The 25,791-nt window shown below is 35.6% G+C and overlaps 1 protein-coding gene across 1 annotated transcript in view; it reads left to right on the plus strand.

The window, feature by feature from the left end:
* The window catches only part of LOC149839787 (outer envelope pore protein 16, chloroplastic-like), a 41,259-nt gene extending 25,673 nt beyond the window's left edge, over positions 1 to 15,586 (plus strand). Inside the window, exon 6 of the mRNA XM_090004230.1 lies at positions 15,210 to 15,586. Within this exon, the coding sequence (XP_089860356.1) occupies positions 15,210 to 15,350 (141 nt within the window). The 3' untranslated portion in view covers positions 15,351 to 15,586. The remainder of the gene's footprint in view (positions 1 to 15,209) is intronic.
* Positions 15,587 to 25,791: the final 10,205 nt, after the last annotated feature.

A 25,791-nucleotide genomic window follows, 5' to 3' on the forward strand; every position in this document is an offset into this window, starting at 1 on the left:
CCAGACACCAGGTAACCCCGACCCCCTTCATTTTTTTCCTTCGTGCCTGCCTCCCTTTTGACAGGCAGGGCCCTTGGCCCCTGCCGATTGTGGTCCCTGTCATGCAGGGGACCCGCGCCGTGGGGATGGGGGGAGCCCCCGGACCCCCCTCCCTGCAAGGGCAAAAACTCTGAATCAGACTCCACAACTCATCATGTTGGTCCTATATTTGGTGTCCCTGTCAAGTGCAAACTAGGATCTTTAGCAGTTGTCATGTGTTATGCTCGTTTTGATCTTGTTTATATAGTAAGAAGTCAACTTCGGCATGTATTTGATCATCTCTGACTTCATGTGTTTTTAATTATGACATAATGTTGCTAATGCTAATATGCATTTCGTTGTTAATGTTAATTTTTTATTGAATGAATGCTCATATTTTATTTCTTAGATACTTACATAGATCAAGTTGTTGCATTAATGTTACTTTTACATGTTAATCTCATATTTTTTCAGTATTTATTTGAGATTTTTTTATTTCTTGTTGGTTGTTGCTTCATCATTAAAGCATTTTTTATTTATTTATAATTTTAAATATTTTTATATTTTTTTAGGCTTAGGCTTTACGCCTTGAGGCTTACGCCTCGCCTCAGATTTTGGTGGAACGCCTCACTATGCCTCAACGCTTTTCACAACACTTTTCACAACACTGGTATATGCATATTGATACATTTTTAATAACATGAAAAGTTTTATGGGTATTGACCCAAAAGTGCAACTATTATGAAATTTTGATCTTGTTGCTTGTATTTTAAAAATAACATGCATTGAGAATATGATCTCAAAAAGATAAGAAAAGTTGCACTAATAATTTGGAGCTTGTCACGTTGAAAAATGGTGGATGAGTTAGTTAATTGTGAACCGACGTCAGCACCCATCTTGTGGAATTTTCAGTAGTCTCTATGAGGGATAATTCTCAATACTAGGTAGTCTGGACAAATTTCTTTGTGAGGATGAAAATCCAAGATCAGGATCCCTGTGAGGATGAAAATCCAAGATTCAGCAAATCTAAAGGACAATGAATTCTTTCCCTCAACCATGGTGGCTTAGGGGGATTTTCGGGCTCGGCTGAAAGAAGTTGGTAGTCCAACCACATACGTGTGTGTTTAGCAGTTGCATTGCAATCATAGCTACTCGCGGAAAATCTTTGACGAAGGTTCCTTGACTTTGGTGTCTACATCTCTACTAGCTAAGGGTATAATGTAAAACGAAATATGTGAATGAACACCCCACGGAGGTACGAACGCTCACAGTGTATCGAGCTAGTGGTGCCTCGAGTTTTGAATTGTGATAGTCACTTAATTCTGTGAAATGTTTGCTACCATGATATTTAATAGAAAAACATTTTGATTTGAAAGATAATAATATAATTCATGTATATAGGATAGGCGTGTATATACATAATTATTTGTTAAATTAATTGTGTAAACAATTCTTTATTGATTATTTAAATTAAATTATTTCAGTTATATACATAAATCATAAGGGATTGTGAGATGCAAGCAATTCCTTATGATCACAACAAACAACAACAACTACGCCTTCATCCCAAAACAATTGGGGTTGGCGATATGAACCAAAAAAGAAATTCATTTTGGGTCTTCCACATGAATCCTTTTCCTCCAATCATTTCTATCCAATGCCATGTCCACGGTGAGGTTCAAAGCATTCATATCATTTCCTATCATCTCCATCCAAGTCTTCCTAGGCCTATCCCGACCTCTTTTAACTAATATATTTTCCCATTTCTCCATCCTTCTGACTGGAGCACATCATTAGGCCTTCGCCGAATATGTCCAAACCACCGTAAACGATTCTCTCTCATCTTATTTTCAATGGGTGCAACGCCTACCTTCTTATGTATCTCCTCGTTCCGAATTTTATCTTTTATTGTATTTCCACACATCCATCTAAGCATCCGCATCTCAGCTACACTCATTTTTTGAATATGATGTCTCTTGGCAGCCCAACATTCCGTACCATATAGTAAAGCGGGTCTAATAGTCGTCCTATAAAACTTTCCCTTCAACCGCAATGGCATTCTACGATCGCATAGCACTCCAGTTGCACTTTTCCATTTCATCCACCCAACCTTTATCCTATGATTTACATCTCCATCAATTTCTCCATACTTTTGAATGATGGATCCCAAATATTTGAAATAATCATTCACCGGTATTTCTTGCTCACCAAGCTTCACTACACTCCCATCACTACTTCGTTGCTTACTAAACCGACATTCCATATATTCAGTCTTACTCTTACTTAACTTAAAACCTCTAGCTTCCAATGTCTGTCTCCATAATTCTAACTTAGCATTAACCCCAACTCTAGACTCATCAATCAAAACAATATTATCAGCAAACAACATACACCACGGTACATTTTCTTGAATTGATCTCGTAAGCTCATCCATCACTGTCGCAAATAGGAAAGGGCTTAAAGCAGATCCTTGATGTAACCCAACCGTTATCAGAAAATTGGTTGTCACCCCTTCACAAGTGCGAACATTGGTTACTACTCCTTCATACATATCTTTAATTATACTGATGTACTTGAGAGAAACACCTTTCTTCATCATTGTCCACCAGAGAACGTCACTAGGTACTCTATCGTATGCCTTCTCCAAAACAATAAAAACCATATGCAAATATTTGTTCCTCTCTCTGTATCTTTCAATAAGTTGTCTAAGAAGATGTATAGCTTCCATAGTTGATCTTCGAGGCATAAAACCAAATTGATTCTCCGATATCATGACAACCTTCCTCAACCTAGACTCAATCACCCTCTCCCAAAGTTTCATAGTATTACTCATGAGTTTTATACCACGATAGTTTGTGCAATCTTGTATATCACCCTTATTCTTATATAGAGGCACCAAAGTACTCTTCCTCCACTCATTAGGCATCTTATTTGTCCGCCAAATCTTGTTAAAAAGATTTGTCAACCATTCTAAACCTTTCTCTCCCAAGCATTTCCAAGCCTCGATAGGTATACATTCTGGGCCAACTGCCCTTCTTGATTTTATTTTTTTCAAAGCCTCTGCAATTTCTTTCTTTTGAATCTTGCGCATAAAGTCACGATTTATTTCATGAAAAGAAATAAAGAAGTCTCCAAGATCTTGAGCATGACTTTCATTAAATAGCTTATCAAAATAATCTTTTCATCTCTCTTTAATCTCATCTTTGACTAAAACCCTTTGTGTTTCATCTTTGATACATCTAACCATACCCAAATCCCTCGATTTCCTATCTCTCATCTTTGCAAGCCTATAAATATCCTTCTCGCCTTCTTTGGTATCCAACTTGTCATAAACCTCCTTATATACCTTAGCCCTCGCGTTTCAAACTACTTTTTTAGCTTCCTTTTTTGCTATCATATACTTCTCCAAATTCTCATCATCACGATTCTTACTTAGATTTCTATAACACTCTCTTTTAACCTTAATAGCTAATTTGACATCCTCGTTCCACCATGATGTATCCTTACCTAGTGGTGCACCGCCTTTAGACTCACCCAATACCTTTTTAGCCACCTTTCTCATGCCACCCGCTATCTTATTCCACATTGATTATGAATCCTTCTCGAGACACCAATCAACTTCCTTAACTACCTGCTCTACAAACATTCCTTGTTTAGCTCCTTTTAGTGCCTACCACTTAATTCTATGATCTATCATATGTCTATCCCTTTTGCGACATTGTCTAATTCTAAGATCTAAAATTAAGACTCTATGTTGTGTAGCTACACTTTCTCCCGGTATAACCTTACAATCGATGCAACAACCCCTATCTCTCTTTCTAAGTAGAAAAAAATCTATTTGACTCATATTAACCCCACTTTTAAATGTTACTAGGTGAGACTCCCTCTTCCTAAACCAAGTGTTTGCTAAGATCATATCATAGGACAAACCAAAATCTAAAATCCTTTTTCCACTTTCATTTCTTTCTCTTATACCATAGCCTCCATGGATACTCTCAAATCCATCCCTACTAATGCCTACATGTCCATTGAGGTCACCGCCGATGAAAAGCTTTTCTCCATAAGATATCCCTTGTACTACTTCATTTAAATCTTCCCAAAATTGATGCTTAATGGGATCATCTAAACCTACTTGAGGTGCATAAACACTAATAATATTAAAAATATCCGTACCTAATACTAATTTAATAAGTAAAATCCTATCACCCTTCCTACGGACCTCAACTACATTATCTATAAACTCACGACTCATAACAATCCCTACTCCATTCCTATTCCTATTTATTCCTGTATACCAAATCTTATATCCACAAGGTTCTATCACTTTTGCTTTCTCACCTACCCATTTGGTCTCCTGTAGACATAAAATATCAATCTTTCTCCTACACATAACATCTACTAACTCTACCAACTTACCGGTTAAAGACCCTATGTTCTAAGTGGCTAACCTAATTTTATGGTATTGGACTAACTTCTTTACCCCCACCCGTCCAACAAAGTGAGGGAACCCTTGCTTATTTGACACCACACCCGGGCGCCAGTGTGACGCGTCGCTTCTGGGTGACGACCTAGCAACCCTTGCCCATTTATCACTGCCTCCGGGCCTAGAGAGTACAACGCGTGGCTCAGTAGGAAACGCCACAACGAAATTCTCATATTGGTTCATTTTCATAGGGTATGACTAAGTTTTTATGCTGGCTGTCACAGGCATACCGCAACCCTCCTCCTTTATCTGGGCTTGGGACCGGCAGTGCACAGGCGGAGTTAAGCAATTCCTTATGATCATTCAACTAATTATAAGTATTTAGATTCAGTTAAATAGATTTTCATGTAAAATGAAATAAGAATATGTATTGATTTCGAAAGAACACATAAAAGAGATGATAATATAATGTCACATGTAAGAGGTGTGACATATTTTTGTGTATGTGGTTCTGTATATACTAGTACATATTTTGATATTAAGTTGACTCACTAGTTTTTATTTAAAAATTTTAAGTTCACTTAAATGAGTGGACGAATACTACAATACGCGAGGACTCAACTGAAATTTTGGTATAGATTAAGTTGATTTGAATTGTCCCTCAGTCTTTGTGTTTTTGGCTTGCATAAACTCTGATATTCATTCAATGGAATGAAATGTTTTTGAAATGATTGTTATGGTTTGGTTTTCAACCTGAGACCGACCTGAAAATCAAAGTAATTTTTCTATTTTAAAAATGATTTTCGTTGTATTTTAAAAAAAATTGAAGTTAAAAATTTGAAGTGTCTGAATTTTTGGGGCGTTACAATATATATATATATATATATATATATATTAGATAAAATACAATATCTTAATACCCCCCTTAAACTCTCAGTGCAACAACCGAGAGATTGCCAAGGAGGAAGTGAAATCTGGGTGACAAAAGAGCTTTGGTGAAAACGTTCGTTAGTTGATACTAAGATGGCACATATGGCAACATGATGGTCTTCTTGAGAAATTCTTCACGAACGTGATGGTAATCCATTTCAATGTGTTCGGTTCTTTCATGGGATGCATGATTGCCCGCTATGAATATTGCTCTCTTATTGTCACAAAATAGTCTTGAGGGTCCTGCAATGTGAACTCCCAAGTCTTCTAATAATGGTCTCAACCATACCAATTCTAAAGTAGTTGTTGCCATTCCAGAATACTCTGCATATGAAAAAGAAAGAGACACCTTGTGTTGTTTTTTTCTCTCTACAAAATCAGAGTCACCTACACATTACACAAAAACCGGTGGTTGAGCGTTTATCATTCACATATTCTCTACAATCAAAGTAAGAATATGCAATAACCTGTAATGAAAAGAAGCTGAAAGAAATAAACCATAATTTATAATGTTTTTAGTATATCTAATAATCCTCACTACAACACTCATGTGTACTGTAGTACGAGCATACTGAAATTGACTAACAGAATGAATAGCATCAGCAATATCAGGACGAGTAATAGAGAGATAGGATAGGGCTTCGATCATTTGTCTATATGGAGTTGGGTCCTTCATAGGTTCTCTGTCATCTTTCTTCACCTTAGCATTGATGACATCTGGAGTATCAACTCCTTTTTCTTCAGAAAGCCTGGATCGCTCTATTATCTTGACAACATACTCAGTTTGAGAAAAAAAATAACCACGAGGTAAATATGCAACTTCGATACCATGAAAGTAATGTAAAAAATCAAGATTTATCATATTAAAGTTGGACTTGAGAACATCTTTGATATGACTAACTCTCTGCTTATCACCTTCTGTGAGGATCATGTCATTTACATAGAGCAATAAGATAACTATGTCTGCATCAGGAGACTTAACAAACAATGCAATGTCATTATAACATGATTTAAAACCTAGTTGAATCATCACAGTACTAAAACGATCATGCCAAGCCTTAGGGGCTTATTTTAAACCATATAAAGCCTTCTGCAAACGAAGGACTTTTACATGTGCCAACCCTAATCCAAGGGGAGGTTTCAAATAAACTTCCTCATTAAGATTATCATTCAAAAATGCTTTTTTAACGTTCATTTGAAAAATAGGCCATTTTCTAATTGAAGCTATAGTAACGAGGGTTCTAATAGTGGTCATTCGAGCAACTGGAGCAAATGTTTCATCATAATCTATGATTTACTCTTAACTATACCCTTTCACTACAAGTCTAGCTTTATATATCTCTAATGTCTTATCACTTTTGGTTTTAATTTTGTAAACACATCTACACCCTATAGTTTATGTTTGAATTTCTTAAGTTTTTACATTTTTTATAGCTTCTAGTTGACTATTTGTGGCTCTAATCAATTCTTGGTGATTTTTAGCATCATTATAAGAGGATGGTTCTACATATGAGTGGATAGCCATAAGACAAGCTCTATACTTGGGTTCAAAGGAGTCATATGATACAAATCTACTAGGAGCTTTGAAAATTCTCATGAATTTTTTAGCACTAAATAGATCTATGTCTTGATTTTGGAAATATCTTTCTAAGACACATAGATGAGAATCTTTGGTGCGATGAGTATAAGTTTGTACATCATTATGTGGTTGGCATATGTTATTAAGTTTTTCACCTTCATTCTCATGTGTGTCATTGTCACTCTTATGCACATCATGAATATCACATTATTGGAGTCATTTAGATTTATAGGAATGGTGACAACGGTCTCTCTATCATTTTTCATGGTCAGGCCACAAGAGAAAAGAAAAGAGGAAGAGAGTGAAATTATGAGACTGTTTTGTGAGAAAGAGAAAAGAAGATGAGAGTAGGGTGAAATCGTGACCTAAAGAGGGTATATTAATATGTTTTGAGTGTACAATATGGGTCCAGGTCTGGTATAATATCCAGACCCGGAATGAAATAAAACAATATAAAGTTGTACATAAAGGCTATACAGGTGGATACGGGTCTGGTATGATATCCAGACCCAAAACACCACTTTATCACCCCCCCTCAAGTTGACCATAAACAACTTGCCTTTAGGCGTCCAAAAACGATCTTTTGTCAAGCCCTTGGTAAAAATGTCTGTAACTTGGCTTTCAGTGTTAACAAATTCAGGCTCAATCTCTTTTTCTTCAACCTTTTGTCTCACAAAATGTTGGTCGATCTCAATATGCTTAGCGCGACTGTGGTGTACTGGATTGAATGACATATTGAGAGCGCTTTGATTGTCACACAACAAGGTAGACGGAGAGATCGTTTCTCCCATTTCGGTCAGTAAGTGCCTGACCCATGTGACTTCGGCAGTAGCGGCAACCATGGATCTATACTCAGCTTCAATGCTTGATCTAGCAACAACATTTTCTTTTCTACTACTCCAAGAGACTAAGTTTGTCCCAATAAAAACATAATATCCTGATGTAGACCTTCGCTCATTAGGATCTCCTGCCCAGTCTGCGTCACAATATACAATAAGTTCACGCACATTCTTGCCAGACGACTGTGAAGAATATATCAACCCATCTCCAATGGTCCCTTTCAAATATCTAAGTATCCTCTTAACCGCCTCCATATGCCCAGTACGTGGTGCATGCATGAATTGAGACACTTGATTGACTAAATAAACAATATCAGGTCGAGTAAATGTGAGATACTGTAACATTCCTATTAGACTGCGATACCTGGTGGGGTCTTCATACAGGTCTCCATCATGATCCCTTAATTTTTGGTGGAGCACACTTTGAGTGGCTAAAGGTTTGCAGTCTTTCATACCTGCCTTGCTGAGAACATCTATCGTATACTTGTGTTAAGTGAGAGTCAAGCCATGAGTCCAACTATCGACTTCTACGCCAAGAAAATAGCTATAGGCTCTAAGATCTTTCATTTTGAATCTCTGCCTAATAGATCTTTTACTTCTTTGATGTGATCTTCAGAGTTTCCTGTGATAACTATATCATCAACATAAATTACCAATAGAGTGATCACATTCTGACTTCTAAAAATGAATAATGAGTGATCCAATAGGGAGTATGAGAATCCATGTTTCTGAATCTCAAGGGAGAAGCTGTCAAACCAAGAGTGATATGCTTGTTTTAGGCCATAGATAGCTCTTTTTAGCTTGCACACGTGTTTTACAGTTTTGTTCTTGATATCCAGGGGTTTGTTCCATATAGACTTCCTCCTTCAAATCCCTATGCAAAAATACATTTTTAACATCAAGCTGACTCAACTTCCATCCATGCTCAACGGCTAAGGAAAGAATAATTCGAATCGTTCCCATTCTCACCACTAGACTGAATGTCTCATCATAGTCTTGTTCTGCTTCTTGAGTGAATCCTTTTGCAACCAGTCTTGCCTTGTATCGTTCAATGGTTCCATCTGGTTTATACTTTATTTTGTAGACCCATTTGCATCCAACAACATTTTTTTCAGGTGGTCTGAGAACGATTTCCCATGTTCCACATTCATGTAAGTCTTGCATTTCATCATTCATGGCTTCTACCCATTTAGTGGAAGTAGTTGCCTGATAGTACATGATAGGTTCATCTTCCTTATTCAGAGCAGTTAAGAAGAGTTGAAAGTCCAAAGAGAAATTGTTATAGCTGACCCACCTATCAATAGGATGTCGCATGCAATTGAATCTTCTGACCTCAAGAGTATGAGAGGGAGTAGGTGAAGCTGCTGAGGTGTGATTTGAAAGATTTGGCATTATCGTTCTCTGTCTAGCATAGTAAATGCCCTTGTATCTGCCCGGTACAAATGATATTTCTTCCCAATGTTGTGATCCCGATGTGCCAATAGTCTCAAACATTTCTTTTTCCTGCTGCCCACAATCTGGAGGGCAGACTTCATTGGAACTAGCAAAAAGTTCTGAATTTAGCCAAGGATAATAAACTTCGGTCATGGTAGAGGACATATCCATTGTGACAACTTTGTGATCAAAATTGTGTTAATCAAAGATGACATTTCTTGAGATTCTGATACTTCTGTTGACTCGATCGTAACACTTGTATCCTTTGTAGTCGGCGGCATATCCCACAAATCTACACTTCTGAGCCTTGTCCTGAAACTTGTTTCTTAGGGACCGATCAATATGCACATAACAAACACATCCAAAAGCACGCAAATCATAATAATTAGGATGAGCTCTAAAAAGACAGTAATAAGGAGACTTATTTTCTAGAACTATAGGCAATCTATTTATCACATGTACGGCAGAATGAAAGGGTTCTGTCCACAGATTAATGGGAAGATTACTATCATGGAGCATACTCATGACACTTTCAATCATGGCACTTTCAACGATGTGCTTGTGTTTTCGCTCAGCAATCCCATTTTGTTGAGGCGTGTGTGGGCAGGACACCCTTCTTCCTATCCCATTATTTTGAAGAAAAGAAATAAAGTCACTAGATGAGAACTCTCCACCTCCATCACATTGAAAGAATTGGATAGACTCAGAGAATTGATTTTTTACTAAGGAAAGAAAATTTTGAAACAAAAGGAAAACTTCTGACTTATTTTTTATGAAATATATCCAGGTGTATCAAGAGTAGCTATCAACAAAGATTAGGTAGTATCTGCTCCCAGATCCAGAGACAACTGGGGCATGTCCCCGTAAATCAGAACATATCATCTCAAAAGGCTTTGAAGCTCTCTTATTAATAGAATGAAAAGGCAATACATGACTTTTGCATAAAGAACAACTGGAATATTTCTGGCTTTTCTCATCCACATTGAGACTTTCTTTTGGAATGAGATTATTAGAAACAAGTTTCTCAATAAAATGACTCCTACAATGTCCTAATCGACTATGCCATAAGGAAGACTTATTACATTCAGTAATACTAAAAACATTTGCTGAAGGGAAGGAACATGACTCTAATGAAGACTTCGAATCCAGATGAATAGGGCAGACGGGATGACATAGAGCTTCTTCAAAGACATACATATTGCCTCGTCTTTTTCCTTCAACGAATGTTTCTCTCGTGCGAAGGTCCTTGACCTGCACAGAGAAGGGAGTGAATTCGACTGAAGCATGATTATCATCAACAAGCTTGTAAACAGAGACAATATTTTTCTTGATATTTGGAGCATGAAGTACATCAGTAAGTTCAAGAGTAGAATGTGACATAGGAATGACAGATTTTCCAACATGGGAAACAGGATGATAGGATCCATCTCCAGTGACAATGTTACTTTTGCCAAAATAAGGGATAGGTTTAGAAAGTTTACCTGCATCACTAGTCACGTGAGTTGCTGCCCCTGAGTCGACGAACCATGTGCCTTGATCGTTCTGTTTTAATTTCAATTCTGAGAGGACAGATATTAACAAATCTTTAATCTCTCCATTGTCTCTGATATTAGTGGGCTTTGCTTTCTGTTCTGTCTAAGGAGCCTTTCATTTATTTTCAGGGTTATGCCAAGAATTCGCCTTGATATGCCCCCTTTTGTTGCAGAGGAAACAAGTGGGGATCAGCCTTTGTCCCTGAGTATGAGTCAAGAGATTTGGAGTGGGAAGCAATTCACGTCCTCCGTGTCCATTTCGCCCTTGTCCTCGACCATAAGTCACTCCTGTGGCAAAGACTTCTTGGGAATTCATATGAGCATGTGTTTCTTGAGAAAATCCCTTCAGAGTCATTTCATACTGAATTAGTTTAGCTCTCAACTCATCAAAAGTAAGAAGGACAAGTAGACATAATAGTGAAGCGACGATCATATTATAGTCGGGTCCCAATCCACTCAGAGTTTGCCGCACCATATCACTGTCACTCACGGCACATCCTATAACTACAAGTTGGTCTGTGATAGTCTTCATCTTGTTGAGATATTCCATGATGGTCATTGAATCTTTTCTCGGTAGCTGAAATTCCCTCTTGAGAAAAACCATTCTCGCATGTGAAACTTGTGAATACGTCTGAACCAATTTCTCCCAAAGTTACATGGCTATACAATTGTCGGGGATCTCAACAAGAACCTCTTGAGACAAGGTAGAGGTAATGTATGCAACTACTGATTGGTCTTTCCTTTCCCAGTTAAGATATTCTGCATTTTTGACATACACAATTGAAATTGCCCCTTTATCATCTTTCTCTTCTCTCGTAACAAATTCTAGCGGGATTGGAGTGGTTCCATCCAGATGACCTAAGAGACCTTGGCTCCTTATAAAGGGAATGATTTGACGCTTCCAAATCAAGAAGTTTGAGGTGGTTAACTTCTCAGAAACAAGCTGGCTGAGGAAACTCGAAGGAAGACTCGATTGAGAAGAATGAGAATCCATAAAAAATTTAACAAGGATATTCACGAAGTGTGAAATGCAAAAATTGAACAAGACTATTCAGGAAGTGCCCAGTCTATTGTGAGAGAAGTTTGTTGGTCGCCCCCCCACCCCCCCCCCCCTTTTTTTTTTAAGTTGATCAACCTTCTAGGACCTGGCGATCAGATACTGTCAGATTTAAAGAGAAACCAGACCTAAAATTTTCCCTTCCCCCTTTTATAAGGTTTGTGATTGACGCAATAAGGAGTTCTCACACGTTGAACAAAATTTGGAACTAACTGTGTTTTCAGGCAAAACACAGATGGTGACAGCAAGAAGAAATATGCTATAAAGTGGAGACGCTTGATAGAAATAAAAACAGATTGAAATCTGCTGTCAAAGAAAAATCAAGTCTGAACAAAAAAAAAAAACTTAATATTTCAGATCTGATGCAATTTCAGATCTGAATATTCCGGTTCACGTGAAAGGAGAATGCACAATCTGGTGCAAGAACACGACCAGGTCTGAATATCCCAAACGAAGAATAAGATGGGTCGTCTTTAGGGATTCACGTGAAACAGGAAATTCATGTGGAACGTAGAAAGAATTAGGGTAGTTTAAGAGATTCATGTGAGACGTGATGATTTTAGGGATTCACGTGAGACGTGAATCCTCCGAACACTGGAAGAGAAGAAGTTGAGATGAAGAAAATGAAAGGAGGTGAGATGAAGAAAACGAAAGAAGGTGAGATGAAGAAAACGAAAGAGAAACCTCTGGTCGTACCTTTTGGAAGCCCCTTCAAGCCCTATGTGGATCTAGGCTCTGATACCATGTGAGATTCTTCACCGGAACCTGTTTTGTGAGAAAGAGAAAATAAGATGAGAGTAGGGGCTGCGGCTGTCACGATTTCCTTAATGTGAAATCGTGACCTAAAGAGGTTATATTAATATGTTTTGAGTGTACAATATGGGTCCAGGTCTGGTATAATATCCAAACCCGGAATGAAATAAAATAATATAAAGTTGTACATAAAGGCTATACAGGTGGATATGGGTCTGGTATGATATCCAGACCCAAAGCACCACTTTATCAGAGAGAACAAAAAGAGGAAGGGGAGAGAGCAGGCTGATGATGCTTCACACGAACTCCATGATCCATGAGCTCATGCTCTCACAAGCAAAGAGAAGCCTTCAAGAGCCATTTTACCAATGGTTTTGATTCTGATACCATGTAATGAAACAAAGTGTGAACAAATACAATGCCATTAAAGGGCTACAAGGTGCACAATCACAAAAGCCACTAATGGGCAAAATACACCAAGCCACAAAGGGCTAAAACACAATACTCACAGACAGAAAGAGAACACAACTAAAAAAATATAATCCTTTTATAAAATGCTTAAGAAAAAGCATAGCAATTACAAAGGGAAAGTCCCCTATATATAAGCACAAAAGAGAGAGTAAGGGACAAAAATGAGAGGTCGTGGGAGTCAGTTGGACTGCTCCAACAGTCCTTTGACTAAAACAAAAAAGATAAAATAAGAAAAAAAAAACAGTAAAATTAAAATGGTAAAAAGACAGTGCAGTCCCTACTAGACTGTGCCTATTACAGCAAAGGAAAAGACTGAAATACCCCTGATGGGTATTTCAGTTGACCTACAAAATGAATATATATATATATATATATATATATTAGATAAAATACAATATCTTAACAGAAACAACCAAAATAAATGCTTGATTTAAACAACAAAAGTTTAGTAGTTTTAGTAATAGATGTCCATCTACTGAAGAATAAATGAAAATTCACAATTAACCAAAATGATTAGTAGTTAAAGAATCAGTGAATGATCTGTGTTCAGGAAATTTTCATGAAGAAGATTTAAATTCTGCATTTTTGATCTGATTGTGTTATTCAATTATATTATAATGAAATTCATGGCCTTTGTTGAAGATTGACAATGAAATTTGAAATATCATGGTGATTCCAGAAATTAGTTTCTATCACAAAGGATAAGTAGATTATTTCACACTGAAAGGCACATTTTGTAGGTATACTTTGTGAAAGCAAGGAATCATTTACCATGCATTTTTTCCAAATTCGTAAAATGCCCTTGATGGTTCACTTGGTCTAAGGGGCCACCGTGTTGCTCCAAAATTTTCCAAGGATGAAAGAATTACTGGGAAACTGTTAGCGTGCACTGAAGGCTGTGGACATGACAGTCCCTAAGAGATATGTGCATGCAAAAACTTGGTTTAATCAATAAAAGTGACCATGAATTACTGGGAGGAGTCAAAAGTGGACTTGTGAATATATAATGAAGATATGGAGAAATGTAGGATATCCTCTAGCAAAGTGTTACCAGCTTTTCTTCTCATTAAAATGGAATTCCCGGATATATAGAAGGCCCAAGTAGGCTGGCACAGTTAAATTATTATTTTGACATAAGCTATAATCCCGATGGTGTTATAAAGCTCTCTTCCCTTTTGTATATTTCAGACAAATATAATATGATGTGAATCAAATATAAGGCAATACGTTGCAAACTTATGGTGCAAATCAGGGGGATGTGACACATTCTTTGAAATTGCACATTCGTATACTGTGATTCAGCAATGACTTTATGTTTGTTGATAAATAGTTAAGTCCTTATTTTCATCCTACTCGTGAACCCCAAGCCTTTTCCTTCTTTGTTTGTTAAAAGTTTTGAGTAGTTCTTGGTTGGCGATTTTCTCATTTCATCATGATCACTAACCTTTTTGTGTCATTGTGTGGAACTCATTAGCAGCTAAGATGCTTTTAGGTATATGACTTGGTGGACATGTTCTTGGTTTAGGTATATGACTTGGTGGACTTGATTGCGCCATTTTGATTTTGCTTTCTAATTTTTTGAATTGTTATGACATATTTCAATGAAAATGTAGATAAAAGGCAAAACCAAATTTAATTGTTTGTTCTGATTATTTTCATTTAGAGTGTCTTATTGACTTGTTTACTTACAGCTAATAATATTGTTCTCGTAGCACATTTTTTTGACTTCATTTTGAGTCTTCTTTTATCCCTTCTTCATTCTTGTCTTCGAAGTTCATATTTAATTAACTTTTTAATTCATTCAAAATGATACCATCCTCTCAAATCATGACCTGTGAAAGCATTACTTCATATTGATACTATCCTCTACAAAAGTGGGATCCAGAGTGCTGACTATCTTTAGGCCAGTATCTTGTATCATTGTGATGTAAGTTGGTGCAAGTCTCAAGCAAAATTAACTCTTTCTCTCAGTTTGAGGACATGAAAAGCAAAAATATGCAAGAAAAACTTAAAATTATAAAATAAAGCCAAAGTCCTCTTGCTTAATGAAATCATTACCCCATCATTCCAGTATATCATGCTTGACCCTTTATTCACTAAACCTTTTATTTGTTTTTTGTATCTTACCTCTATTTGTTGTTCTTTTTGATAATATCTTCTCTGGGTCCTGCAGAAAAATGCATTGATCAGTGGAGCACTTGCTGGGGCTTTGCTTTCAGCAGCAGACAACAGTAAGAGAGACGAGATCATGGTTAATGCCATCACAGGAGGCGCCATTGCTACTGCTTCTGTTATTATTAATCGTCTTACATGAAAGAAGGAAAGGTCTTTCAAATGAACGCTTGTAAGAACTCGTTTTCTCATGGTTCTTTTTATGCATGACTACTGTGAACTCTGTCCTGGTTATCGGATTTTTAGTATGAAAAAAAGGTTATGAAAAGGTAAAGGTGCCAATAAGTTTTATGGTCCTTATGACTTGGGAGAATACGATATGATTAACTGGAAGGTGTTTAAAACAAGTGATTCAGTTGTTTGGTCAAGTCTGTTGGTGGTTTCAAGTAGGGATGCAAACGGTTCAGATCGGGAACAGCTAAATACATGGGGATTCAGATCAAAATCTGATCCTGAACACCCAAAAATTGCAAAACCTCCATCCTGGGTCCTGCCCATTTGCATCGCTAGTTCCAAGCCAGCATCTTTCTAGACTCATTTGACTCATTGATCTGATAATAAATCCTGTTACGAAGGATGGTAGTAGGGATGTCAACGGATCGGATATATCCATATCTCACCTAATTCTGAATGATTCGATGGATATCTGAATCCGATTACATGTATTTTTTTCAGATTTGATATTAGTTTTTTCCCATCTGAATCCGAAACCATAAGTCATTGTCTGATTACTCGGATTTGTTATTGACTACATCTGACCCGAATCTTAACCATTTACATCCCTAGATGCTAGACTAAATTTGGTTCCTTCTTGTTGGGCTAATGTCCAAAAGCCTTCAAATTTACAGCACCAGTAGACTGAGCGTTTTTCTTCATGATATAGCTGCTAGGGCTGGTAAACAAAACCGAGCTGCTAATCTCTCGGATTGCTTCTGGTTGGATAAAGCTCATTTTGGACTTTTCAAATGAGGTTGGCAACCAGAGCATTGAGCAGCTCATGTAGTGTAAGCAAGCCTAGCACAGATGATGTGTTCATGGTATAGCCACTGGGGCTGGTAAACAAACTGAGCTGCTAATCACCTGGATAGCTTCGAGTCAAATACAGCTCATTGGGGCTTTCAAATGAGGTCAGCAAGCCAAGCAACGAGCAGCTCATGTAGTGTAAGCAAGCCGAACACAAAGAATGATTATTCAGCTTTGTTCATGCTTGTCAGGGCGGTGTAGGGTCATTTAAATCAGCTCATATTGAGCTTGTGCAAAATAGTATGGTAGATCAACTGGTTGGCTGGGCTTACATGCAAGTGAAAGCCCACCTTTTTTGGTCAGATTGGTCTGGGAAAGCCCTCCTCTCCGTCTCCGAGGCCCTGATCCCATAGATAGATTAGCATGATTTTGATTTTCCATTCTAACTATGGACTTTTCAGATAGAAAGGTTTTTTTTAATTAACAAGTCAGCTCAGGCTTGTACGAGTTGAAGCTCGGCTTGGCTTACATGAGCCAGACAAGCTGAGCGCTAGAAGTACAAGCAGGCTGTAAGTGAGCTGAGTCCGAACAGAACATTTGTTCGCCTCATTTACCTGCCCTTATAGTAACCCAAGCCGTGCCCTTACAAAGGTTTCCCGAATTATTGGTTGCTTGCTTCCCTTAGGGCTGGGAAACAAGCCGAGCTGAACATGAGCCGAGCCATGCCAAGCTGCTCATGGCTTGGCTCATAAAGCGCTCGGCTCCACTCGTATAAGCTCGTTAGATATAAGAAATATACTTTAAATATATTTTACATCTACTTTTTTGTAATCCTATTTCTTCCATCTCTAAAATAATGTATTTGTTTTTTATAAACAAGCCAGCTTGAACTCGGCTTGTTTAACTTTAAATGATTATGAGTTTGACCTTGGCATGACTCGCCACAAGAGTGAGCCGAGCTTGAACACTTCAAGCTCATCTCATTCAGCTTGTTTACCAGCCCTAGCTAGCTGCCCTTATGCAGCATGTTTAGTATAATCATAAAGGGAAACTGAAAAATAAATATAATTTATCAGCCATCATTTTTTGGTAGGTTTCAAATTTGTGTTGTTCTTGAGGTTTTCATTTAAGACTTTTCAATCTGATAGAAACATCAAATAGGAATAGCTCACAAGGACTCTACCTTCCTGGTTAAGGGTGTCCTTGGTTTGTCACGGTTCAAAACCTGTTGGGGTGACTTTTGCCGCAAGGCCAAAGCTGAGTGATACTCTCGGATGAGTAAAGGGATCTACGAGGGTAATACCAACTGCTGACATATATAAGAAAATAAAAACCTTCCCAATAGAAAACCTCCCAAACCTACCCAATAAGAAATATTTTTCAGATTTTCTGTGTTTTTTTCAAAATTCTGACCTTACAGATGTATTAAACATGATTGATTTACTAAAAATCGATACTTGAATCAAGTATTTTGAATGAAAAAAATGCTATTTGGGGCCTCAAAATTTTATGAAATTGTAGGATGTTGATTTTTGAAACCTTATAAAAACATATCTATGCATTGGAATCAAATGATCCAAGAACTAATTCCTATAAAAACAAGCACATAGATCACATCTGTCAGGTCAGAATTTTTTAAAAAACACAAAAATCTGATAAATGTTTCTTATTGGGTAGGTTTGGGAGATTTTCTATTGGGTAGGTTTTCATTCCCCTATATATATAGAGCAATGGTAATATACTCGACCTCATCCCTGCCAGAACCGTGCCCAATGGGATTTTTTTCAAAAATCTGACCTTACGGATGTGTTCTGCATGATCGATTCACTAGTAATCGACTCTTGGGTCATGCATTTTGGGTGAAAAAATATTTTTTGGAACCTTGAAAGTTTAAAAAAATAGTAGACCGTTGATTTTGAAACCTTATAAAAACCCATCCACGCATCGGAATCAAATGATCCAAGATCCGATTCTTATGAAAACAAGCATGTAGAACATATTAGTAAGGTTAGAATTTTAAAAAAATACAAAAAAATTTAGAAAAAACTCATCTGGTATGGGTCGGGCATGGATGGCGTCAGGTAGCTTTCCATTTTCCTATATTATATATATAGTCACTAGAACATGAAAAAAACTGAAAATATGAGAACATGTGTGAACCGTCATTTTCATAAAAAAATTTGTTCTTTTTTGTTGAATCTAACTATACTGATGTGATTTACATGTTTGGTTTTATAAGAACCCACTTTTGGATCATTCGATTTTAAAGCATAAACAAGATTCTTTTAAAGCTTTAAACTCAATGACTCATAATCTTCATAAATATTCAAGCATTCAAAAATCACACTTTTTCATTGAAAGTACACGATCTAAAGGTTGATTCCTAGCAAATTCACTATGCCAAGCACATCCACATGGTTGGATTTGCAAAAAAAGTGTTGAAAATGCCCATATTTCTAGTTCTCAAATTTCAGTTCTCATATTCTAGTTTATGAGAACTAGAAATATCAGCATTTCAACATTTTTTTTCGCAAATCCAACCATGTGGATGTGCTTGACATGGTCAATTTGTTAGGAATCAACCATTGAATCATGTATTTTCAATGAAAAAAATATGATTTTTGAATGTTTGGATATTTATGAAGATTATGATTGATTGATTTTAAAGCCTTAAAATATCTCATTTATGCATCCGAATGGTATGATTCAAGAGTAGGTTCTTACAAAAACAAGCATCTTGATCACATCTGTATGGTTAGATTCAAAAGAAAAGAACAAAAAAATCATAAAAATCGTGGTTCATACATTAGTTCTCATATTCTAGTGACTCTCTCTTTATATATATATATATATATATATATATATATATATATATATATATATATATATATATATATATATATATATATGTGTGTGTGTGTGTGTGTGTGTGTGTGTGTGTGTGTGTGTGTGCAATTTGATCAGCCAAAGTACACTATATGGAATAAAAAAAATTATGTGCACATATTCCCCAAAAATGAGAAGGCAGTTTCAAAAAACATTGTGCTTTTAACATTTTATGTAGAATGCATACTATTTGGGTCAATGCAAAGTTCTACTTCCATGGGATCAGGTTCCAATTATATGAATGAAGGTGACCCGCAAGAAAAATGCTTCTTGGACATTTTATGCAACTTCTTTAGTTTCTAAGAAACGTTTGGTTTGGATAGATGAACTTAGTCGTGTTGTAGATGACACTCGAATTAGAATGCACTCATAAAGCGATTTCTAAATCCAAACATCACCTTGATGTATGGGAAAATCATGAATTGGATAGCTATACCACCAAATGAGAGCATCACCTATACCACCAAATGAGAGCTTCGCGTGCCCAACTCGGTTTCACTCATCCCCTTTTTCATCCCTATCTTCATACTCGTTAAGATTTCAATGATGCAAGTTGTTTTATCAAATCGGACTCTACACATGTGATCTACATCATTCATTTTAGTAAAGATCGATATTTAAATCACCAAAATCTGACATGTATAGGATTTTTTGGCGATTCAAAATTCAATGGTTGACAAACATGAAATTTTGTGACTTAAAAAATCATATTTTGTTAAAAAATTATTCAGTCAATTGGTAAGGCAAATAAGCATGAACCAGGTGCACTCGAAGGCACTCGTTACACGTGCTATCTTTCAAGCAATAGTTGTCCAACTTTGGATCAAGTCCATGATGTAATGGGTATTCATGCAACTTCCTTCTCAGGATACAACTGAGCTTTCACTTACTTCCAAAGATCAGCCAATGCCCTGCACATAGTGAGACCGAACGATTCGATACAAACTACCTTGAATAGCCTCTTGACTAGGTTACGTAGACCCTAAGCTCAACTTAAGCTTAGACCCTAGCTCAACTTAGGCAGGGACCCAAGCCTTTAACTTTGGCAGAGCATTGACCAAGTCAAGGTGTGAACTCACTAGAGAGACATACAGGAAAAGCACTAAAAAAAAGAAAGATTAAGTGAGCTAGGAAACTAAAGAGAGCAAGGAGAGAGAAAGCTTGTGAGAGAGAGAGGAGGGGGAGAGCTGTGAGTGAGTGATGATAAGAATGGGAGAATGCTTGGGTATATATATGACCCACCCAATAGCTAACAATAAAGGGGCTTGGGTTGGCCAAACTGCTAGCTATAAAGGCCCCAATGACTAGAAGAGGGAGGTTATGACCTAAGCTAAGCCCAAAGATGAAAAGAACATCAAATGAGTCAGGAATGACCTTAATAAGACAAAAAATGTCCAAAAATTGGAGTGCGGTCAATGATGATGGAGTAAAAAGGTTAGCTAGGAGATGTTTGGAGTAATTAATGGGCTATGTAGAAACGTTGGGCAGGTTCAAGTCATGGCCAACAATGGCTCACACGGTCCAATTGACCATGTCACGTCAAAAAATGGTTGGTCAAAGCTCAACAATTGGTCGGTCTTAGTCTTGGGGATAAAAATGTCTCAAGAGCTAAAAAGAATGGTCAAGGTCCAAGAATGACCATGACCAAGTCAAACCAAACTTAATCAAATTGAGCCAGACTGAATCTAAACTTAAACTCAAATCCAAGTCCAAAGCTAAAGGCAAAGCCAAATTTAAATCCAAAGTTTAAAGTTCAAAGTTCAATTGATATGCCTCAAATGGGCTTTACCTATAAATACAACTCTCTACTATGTAAAAACAAATAAAATTCTCACACACTTTAGTGTGAGACTAAACTTGTAGGAATAAATGAACACCTACTAACATAAGTAAATATAGGATGATAAATAGGCAAACCTAGGTTCTGACTAGATAGTTTTGAAACAAAACTCTAACAATTCCTTACAATGATAAAAACTATGAACAAACTCAAGAGGCTATTCTTGAATATTCAATGCATAAATAAAAGTACATTTTAGTTTTGAACCTCCACATTAGTATTACTTAGTTATAGTCAGTCTGAGACGCTAATAGCGTTAGTTTTGAATTGAGAATCCTAATTGAAATTTTAAGCACACTAGCATACACTTTCACTTCAGGTGATCATAGTGTGTCTACTTATATGTAAAAGTCATACATTAAAGGTCATGTATTATATTCCAGTTTTATGAGTACTATAGAGATAAAGATCAAGTATCATAGAATGGGACCCCCACCTTCACACTCCCATAGGTGAGTTTATCAACAGTGTAAATCTGTTTGGAATACTCCAACAATAAGGCCTATGGATTTCATTAAAAGTAAAATTAGAACTCAACCTCATTACACATGTTTCAACCAAAAAAAATATAAGTGCTCAACCCAATCACTTAGTGACTTGCTTTTTCCATTGAACCACTAGAGTTGGTTTGGCCCATATCATATGATTGAGTTTTTATCAACAATGATTATTTTTCTAGGCTTTAGCTTAATTCTCCTTGATAATTTAAAGACAATTTCTCAATAAAGCCCCTTTGTCAATGAATTCACAAAGTTTTGACAAGATTTAACATACTCAATATAGATTACTCATTGTTTGAGTAAATTATTCACATAATTATGCTCTATATTGATATGTTTAGACTTTCCTCTATAAATATTACTTCTAGCTTTATAGATAACTGTTTTACTATTGCAATGTGTGGCTATCAGGGGTACTGACTTATCTCATAATAGTAACTTCATCAAGAGATTTCTCAACCATTCATCTTTCATACTAGTTGAAGCTAGTGCTATCAATTTTGATTTCATTATACAATGAGTTATCACAATTTGTTTCTTAAATATCTAGACAACTGCACCAGATTCAAGAGTAAAATATTCATCCACTTGTGGATAATGTCTCATTGAAATTAAAATTCTAGTTTGCATCACTATACCCTTCAAGTACAATGGGTTCTCTGTCATAAAATATCCCATAGTCTACAGTTTCTCTCTAGTACTTCAAGAATTGATAGATAACATTACAATACTCTTGTCATAAGTTACTAGTGTACTGACTCAACTTACTCATGCAAAAGACTATATCTTATTTAGTTTCATTCATAGCATACATGAGACTAGCAATAACACTCACATACTCTAACTTGGATATACTTCCAGTGTTAATCGATAACTTAATACTATGATCAAACAAAGTAGCAACAAACTTACAATCATAATGATTATATTTTCTCAAAATCTTTTCATTCTAGTGAGACTGTGTTGATACATAAACTATTTTCATGTATAATCAACTTAATACAAAAAATAACATCAGCTAAGCCCATATCTTTCATGATAAATTTAGATGAAAGAAAATATTTGATATTATTTATGCATTTTATACTATTGCTCGTGATTAATATATCATCCATATATAGGCAAATAATTATAATATTGTTAATCTTTACTTTGTTATATATATATATATATATATATATATATATATATACATTTATCAAAGTAATAATCTTAAACCCGTATGATATGATCACATTATCAATTTTTTGATGTTGTTGTTTAGGTAATTATTTCAAACCATATAATGACCTTAGCAATTTATAAACTTTTATTTCTTGGCTTGGTACTACATAACCTTCAAGTTGTTCCATATAAATCTTCTCTTCTAAGACTCTATTTAAAAATATGGTTTTATATCCATTTGGTAAATTTCAAGTATGAAAATCGATGCCAAAGCAATCATAGTTCTAATGAATACAATCCTACTTACAGGAGTGTAAGTGTCAAAATAATTAAGTCTGAGATTTTATTTAAAACTTTTAACAAGTCTAGTTTTAAAATTTTCAATAGAACTATCAAGTCAAAGTTTTCTTTCGAAAATTCATTTACATCCAAAAGGTTTAAAACCATAGAGTAGGTCTACCAAAATCCAAGTTTTATTTTTTAGGATAAAATCTATTTAATTTTCTATAGCTTATTTCAAAAAAGTGGCATCTAGAAAGATCATAACTTCCCAAAAGAAAACTAGGTCTCTGTCTATCATGTAGAGATAAAAATTAGGACCAAAATCTTTTTGTTTTCTCAATATCCTACTTTTTTGAATTTTAAGATTTTCAAGCTCACAAATTCTTTTTCTTAAAATTGGTTCATTTTCAATATCTTTTGGAATTTCAAGGGATTTTAAGGTTAAATATTCTCTAAACTCAGCTTGGATAAATTTTAAAATAACTTTGGTTTCAATATTCATAAATCTCAAGTTTTTTAACCAAGTTTGGTTAATTTTGGGTTAGTAAGTTTTACATAAGCCATGCAACCCCAAACTTTTAAATAACTCATTTTTTTTTCTACCTTTCTAAAGTTCATAATGTGTAGTGTTAGAATCAAAATATTTTTTATTTACCCTATATATTATATTTCATTTCAGAACTTATTAACATTGCATTAACTATACCAGAATCCTATTCTTACGTTCAACTATACCATTATGCTAAAAAAATATAAACTATTATTTTGTCTATGTATCCTATAAATTTTGCAAAATTCAATAAAATTATTTAAAAGATATTCACCACCTCTATCAGACCTAAATGGTTTTATTTTGCAATTATAAATTTTTTTAACTCCAACCTTGAAAATCTTAAATTTTGCACAAAATTCATCTTTAGATTTCTTGAGATAAATATAAGCATACTCTGGAAAATCATCAATGAAAGTTATAAAGTAGTTGTTACCCCCATGAGTTGGAGTATTTTTTAAAAAACAAACATCATTGTGTATTAAACCAAGAAGTTTTGAATTTCTTTCAACATTTATAAAAGTTTTTTTCGTAAACTTGGCTTGAATACAAACATTATATTTTCTAACATGCTTGATTTTACATTTAGAAATTAGTCCTAAGTTACCTATACTTCTCAAAGATTTAAAATTAACATGCCCTAGTCTCTCATGGCATAAATCATATGAGTCAAACAGAATTAGAACCAAATTTATTGATCAAATTGACTATAATAATCTATTGGTAGAATAACATTTGCCTACAAACTTATGGTTCTTCGATAGTATAATACTGTTAGATTCAATTACAAATTTGAAACCATGAGTTTTAAGTAGGTAGGAAGATATAAGATTCTTTATAACAGTCGATACATGGTACATACTTTTTAGGGTTAAAACACTTTCTTGAGGTGAATCAATTCTCCACACTCCCTTTTTCATAAACTTTAACCTCATGTGAATATCACATGTAGTTCTTAATCTTTCCAGGTAAATCTTATAGTATCTCATGTAGATTTTATGTTTTGAATATACTTCTATCATTATATGAATGGATCGTTGATCCAAAATCTATGTACACTCTTTATGCGAATTGATCATAAATATCTCACTTACTACAATCACCAAGTTGTCATCAGGTTTACTAGCCTTGTTGCTTTGAAATTTTTTTCTGTGTCTATACTCTGTTACATAGTGACCTGATTTATCATAAGTATAGTAGAAAATTGAATATCTCTTCTTAGCAATAGTCATGAATTTCTTATTCATGTTCCTAAGTCAAGGTTTGACTTTGGTTTATGCTAAACCATATTCACTTTAGCACCAACTTCTTTCAATTCATCATTCTTATCACGAAAACAAAATTCTTCAATGATTCTAGGATGTTGAAGAAGTTGTTCTAAGCTAAACTTCTCATTTTGTTGTTTTAATTTATTTCTATAATATTTTAAACATGGAGACAATTTACCAATAATTTTAGCAACTTGGAATGATTCGTTAAGGTGCATACCCTCAAACTTGATATGATTAGTCAAAATTCGTGTCTTATAGACTTGAGGTAGTAGTGAATTATCAACGAAGAATTTGAAATCTATAAACTTATTAACCAAAAACTTATGATTTCTTACATCCTCTATCTTGTATTTGATTTTAAGTGCATGCCATAACTCTTTCGCCATAGTAACTTTAAAGTAGAGGTTGAACAAGGTGTTCAAGAGTGCTTTTAGGATGTGACCGCAATACACGAAGTCGTCCTCTTTCCACTTTCACTTCTTTCAGTTTTTAGGGGTGGTTTCATTCTCCTGTTCTTTTGGACACGTTTTCGTGAGCATGTATACCATGTTCACAATTGTTAGTTAAATGCTAACCTTGTGCTGCCACCTTTTGAAATTAGTACTATCGAAGTGGGATAATTTGGGTAGCTCTTGATTTTCAACCTTCACAATTGCAATTTTGCATAACTATTGCTCAAAAAATGTTGAAAAATTATTCACTCAATGGGTAAGGCTACTAAGTTTGAACTAAATGCACTCAGAGGCACATTACACTTACTATCTTTCAAGCGATAGTTGCCCTACTTATGATTAAGTTCTTGGTGTAATGGGTATTCATGCAACTTCGCTCTCAAGATACAACAGAGCTTTCGCCTATTCACGAAGGTCAACCCATGTCTTGCACTGGGTGAGACTGAACAACTCGACATAGACCATGCTGCATAGCCTCTTAAGTAGATTGGGTATGTTACGACAATGAAGCCATACATGATACTTCAAGTACAAGGTTTTGATGATGAACAAGTGAATCAACTACATTTCAGCCAAGGCAATGAAGAAAGATGACAAGCATTGAAGAATTCGATGAAGAATCTTTGAAGACTAGTGTGCAAATGTTAAATTCATTAAAAGTCTTAGATTTTTTTA

This window comes from Nuphar pumila, chromosome 4, assembly GCF_984573655.1.
Source record: "Nuphar pumila chromosome 4, dmNupPumi1.hap1.1, whole genome shotgun sequence".
In the NCBI taxonomy this organism is placed as follows: Eukaryota; Viridiplantae; Streptophyta; class Magnoliopsida; order Nymphaeales; family Nymphaeaceae; genus Nuphar; species Nuphar pumila.